Genomic DNA, 5,000 nt, shown 5'->3' with positions numbered 1-5,000 from the left:
TCTTGAAAGGGGGATAAGTAGTGTTTGCGCAAAGCCAATCATCAGTTCAGGTGCTGGAGATGTGACTGTGTGAATGGCGATAGGACTACAAAATACCTGAAGGCCCTATCACACTAGCACTTTTTCCGTCATTTTTTTGCATTTCCGAATGAACTCCGAATGAAAATCATGTAAACAAACATGGCGCTATCGGAGTGAGGTCCCGGGAATCACACGAACATTCATCATAGATACTACGTTATTTTAAAGAAATGTGATGATGTATATTGTATATACGAATGTTCTAAAATATTAGCTTATGTTTACATTCACTCACCCTATCTAATTTATTAATAGCAAAAGATCAACACGGAAATTAGTAAGACGGAAACTGTCGTAACCGTCTTGGTCTGGGAGGCATTATGTTTGTCGACGATCCTTGCGGAGAAAGACATTGATGGAAAAAGTGCTAGTGTGATAGGGGCCTTAAGTTCGGGTAGCATCAGTGATTCAACCTGTCGTGTTATTCCTGGTTAATGTCAACTGTATTTCTATAAACTCTTTGCGACGTCAAAATGGAAATTGGCGAGTAAGGACTGTTTAGTGTCAAGTGCTCTCTTGTTTTATTGTGTTAAAATGGACAAACGTGTTGTGCGAGTTGTCTTTCAGCGCTATGATGTTTGCTAATATGTCCTTTCTGCAACTTGAAATTCTTGAATGTTAAATGTTTATTTTTTATTGTCATTAATTTTATCCTTGTTATTATTATTACTATTATTACTTCTCATTATTAATGTTATTGTCATTATCATTTTAGCATTGAATTTATTCTCAAAATTACTCTTATTGTTATTGCCATTATTGTTGTTTTTTGAAGGAAAAAGGATACGTGTTTCCGTTATGGAGAATGTTCTAGGAAGGATTTGTTAGTTTATATTTTAGGTTATGTTTGCATTGACTGTAGTCTCAGTTTATTCATGTGTTATCTGCAGTGATTACTTGGAAACTAGACAAGTATTTGTTTACAAAATAGAATCTTTTATGGATTATGATTTTCCAAGATTGTGTATAAAGCATGTTTATCAGTTTCAGTAATAAAACTCTATACAGTAGCTCAAAATGTCCTGTGCAATAGCACTGTAAATGTTTCTCGAATCATGGGTTACGGACCATCGTGTCTCTTTTTGCCAGGTCGATCTGAAGCGCCAACAACAAAGTATGCATTGCGTCCTGGGTTAATCTGCCTTTGTTTTTGTTTAAGAGGGTGAGAATTAGCATCACGATACGTGGAGAGAGAATCATCATCGCCATCTTCTTGACGTGAATGATGGAAAAAGCAAGGTAACAAATTGAAATGGAGATACGCAACTTCGAAATGTAAGTAGTAAGACCGTTAATGAAGATAACTTAAATCGGAACTAAATCGGGATGAGAAAGGTATGATAGGATTAAATTGCCTTTGTTAATAGGAGTATCATGGAACTATCATTTCTTTATTTCCTGATTTGCTGCCGCAAATAGACATTTCTGAGAACAATTTTTTTGGTAGCTTTAGAATATATGAAATTCAATAGACTGCGAATCGCCTGACTTTGCATTGTATTTAATGTGGTTTTAAAAATTCTTTGGTTGATTTTCTAATGGCATGCGAAACTACTCGAAATTATAATCAATTGTATTATTATTTATTTATTTCATTTACTTTTTATTTATTTCTATTTTTTGACAAAATGTGTATTGGAAACTTCAGAATAACGGTTCTGAACCTTTTTCCACATGCGACCCTTTCCTTAACCCTGCGAAATTGATTTATTAACCCCCCACCCCGAATGCAGCCGCTGTTCCTTTTACAATACCACATATTCTCAGGCTGAGAGAAAAAATCATTTTGAAATCTAGACTAAGTTTGTCTCGTCAGATTTTTGCTGTAAGTTTGATTCAAGGAAAAGGCACCCGGGATCCACCAGTTATTTCCGGAATATTCCAGCGGAGGGAGGGAGTGAATATGTAGAAAAAAAAAAAAAAAACGAAAACGAACGACGCCAGGCCATATCAGCTGAGGGGGGGGGGGGTCTGTAGGGAGTGATACCTCCGCCCGCAGGAATGATTAACAATTGAACGGCATTTTAAAGTATTTTGAAGCAAACCGTTGGGCTATATGGAATATACTAACTGTTGTTGGCAGATTGAAATTTAGAAATGAGTTTATTATTACAGCAAGCGGCGTGTTTCTTGACCTATCATAGCTTTCTCGAATAATTTTAGTCACTTTGCAAGTTTGCTCCTAAAATTATTTACGTCTCTATATCGTGCATTACTCTGTTGTAACGTAATATATTATACTTAGAGTGTGATGCCGATCCGATCAAGTACTATGCACCACTGCAGAAAATATTGTTTGTGTTTGTCTGTTGCCTTTTTGTGGTTTATCGTAAGTAATGGTACATTTCTGGAAAAAGAGAGAACATTTTTTTTTTTATTATTGTTGTAGGTGTGAAAACGTGAATTTGTGCTACTTCTGAATGGGAAGAATTGGCCGGTTTGGTAGTAGTGGGCGAAGGAAAACATTGAGTTGGAAATAATCAGTTAACCGGATCTGGGGCATTTGTCATTAGGGCTAAATGATTTCATAAGGCGCGATGTTATGATATACCTATGTTTATTGTTCATTGGTATACTTAGAAAATAGTGCTCCCACCTGTAACAAGATCAGTAGGTGCTTTATGAGACACATGATAAGTATCCTGCAACAACATATATAAAACAACTTATGGCAAATCGCTAACCACATATTTTTACACTTACCTGAATTTCGTAGAAACAAAATGTTTCATTACATTGTCCATTGACCTTATTGTTTGGTTACCTCTACAGCATTGATGACGGAGGTATGTAATTCCTTCGAAATGTTTGCTTAATTAATAACGACGAGATTATTCACGGCCGTATTCATCTACCTCTTCATAAAACGATTCGCCTCCTTACTGGCAAACCCAGTACGGAATATATATATTTATGTGTGTGTATATATATATATGTGTGTGTGTGTGTGTGTGTATGTGTGTGTGTGTGTGTGTGTGTGTGTGTGTGTGTGTGTAACGAGGCCGATGAGCGGTTGTGTGCAGAGTTGCGTCTGGCATGAAGCAGCATTCTTGCGTCAGCGGTGGAAGGGTAGAAGACTCGGTGATCAGCAGCAGAGGTTTATTGTGGAGAGAATATAGTACAACTGAGACACAGAGGTCTAGTCCGATCAGTATATCTTACGCGGTCTGTTTGCTCGCAGGTGACCCTCTTTCATATAGGTCTGCTCAAGATGGTTGTGGGGGGTTGCATTACACTAGGAAGGGGAAAAGAGAGAGAAGAGGGTGTGCTCGTGTAAACAGAGTGACGTAACGATTCGGAAGGCTTCCAGCTCCCGCTATTTTTCGGGTGAAAGGTTTAGTATGTGTGAATTAGTCTAATTGTGTAGGATGTGTGTGTGTGTAAAGTAAATAGTATTATCTCTGTGACAACAGTTGTGAAATTGGGAGACATGGTAAGTGGTAAAGTACTGTGGACAAATTGGTGTGAAGGGTAACAGCTAGCCTGGAGTGGGCTAATGCACAGGAATCCCTAGGGTGGTATTAACAAAGGTGAGAGTGTTTGTGGCATAAGGATACCATGAGCCTTACAATATATATATATATATGTGTGTGTGTGTGTGTGTGTGTGTGTGTGTGTGTATGTATGTGCGTGTGTGTAAGATATACACATATGTGCGTGTGTACACACACATGTATATACACACACAGTGGTGGACGATTACAGTTCTAAAGTGGTCTCCCAGTGCGACTCCAGCCGTTCTTTCTTTAACCACTCACATTAGGCCTGGGAGACCTCTGTTGGGTTCTTACATGCAAAGAATTTGAACTTGAAATTATTTTCCATAGGTATTTGTTCAATACACAATGGGCAACCAAAACATTTGAGCAAATCCATCTGGTGACCCGCACATCGATTATTTTTAGTCATCCGGCTGGTATTTTACGTAATCATGAGCCGTCACCCGCAGCTCAAAGCTGGTGGGAGACCGACTTGTCCACCCCTTATATATATATATATATATATATATATATATATATATATATATATATAATGTGTGTGTACATATATATATACATATATACCACTATTTAATTTCTCCACAATGTGCATGGTTGTGTTTATTGAAAAAAGGTGTTATTTAACATTATTGTTTATACAACAAACATGAAATTTTAACTTCTTATTGCCCTTTTTCGAATATTAAGATTACCTCAGTAGTAGAAATTGTTAGACCATAGCTAGTTTTTCCAATATTCACTGTTGCCTTGCCGTGTGTTTATGCTCGATATTCACCATTGCCTTGCCTTGTTCTGTAGTTATGTTCTCTCTGTTGAATTTCTCTTCTGTATGATCCAGTTCTTTTCATATTGTAATGGCTCTTTTTGTCAGAACCCTTCTGTCTCTTCTTGCATTTAACCTAACGACTACTGCATCCTTTCTCTTGTTACAAAATGTTTCATACTAAACAAACATGCAATCCTACGTCAGAACACATTTTATTGTGACAAAAATGCATAAATGAGAATAAATTGCTTCACAGCTCAATTGTAATAATCTGCTGCGGCAGGAGGATAGGATATTCGTTCTCTTTAATACTTTTTTTTTCTGTTTCCATCTCTAATATCTCCTTTTCTCCTCAAAATATCTTCCTCATCCTTCTGGCCGTTGAAAATGACCTGGCTGCTTCCATTCCTGTTCCCTTCTCCTCAATATTTCCTCCTCTTCCTCCACTAGTTCTGCCTGCCTCAAGGATTTCGCTGGTGGCTTGTGAGCCCTTTGAGGAGGGCCTGGCTGCTTCCATTCCTGTTCCCTTCTCCTCAGTATTTCCTCCTCTTCCTCCACTAGTTCTGCCTGCCTCAAGGATTTCGCTGGTGGCTTGTGTGCCCGTTGAGGAGGACCTGGCTGCTTCCATTCCTGTTCCCTTCTCCTCAGTATTT

General features: G+C 38.0%; 1 protein-coding gene across 1 annotated transcript in view; it reads right to left on the bottom strand.

The window, feature by feature from the left end:
- Positions 1–4,537: 4,537 nt before the first annotated feature.
- The window catches only part of LOC138867319 (golgin subfamily A member 6-like protein 2), a 7,310-nt gene continuing 6,847 nt past the window's right edge, over positions 4,538–5,000 (bottom strand). The window contains exon 5 of the mRNA XM_070142449.1: positions 4,538–5,000. This exon is cut by the window's right edge and continues 535 nt beyond it. Within this exon, the coding sequence (XP_069998550.1) occupies positions 4,714–5,000 (287 nt within the window). The 3' untranslated portion in view covers positions 4,538–4,713.

This window comes from Penaeus vannamei, chromosome 29, assembly GCF_042767895.1.
Source record: "Penaeus vannamei isolate JL-2024 chromosome 29, ASM4276789v1, whole genome shotgun sequence".
Classification (NCBI taxonomy): domain Eukaryota; kingdom Metazoa; phylum Arthropoda; class Malacostraca; order Decapoda; family Penaeidae; genus Penaeus; species Penaeus vannamei.
Note: the sequence above shows the minus strand (reverse complement) of the source record. Positions and strands in the feature narration are given on the sequence as shown.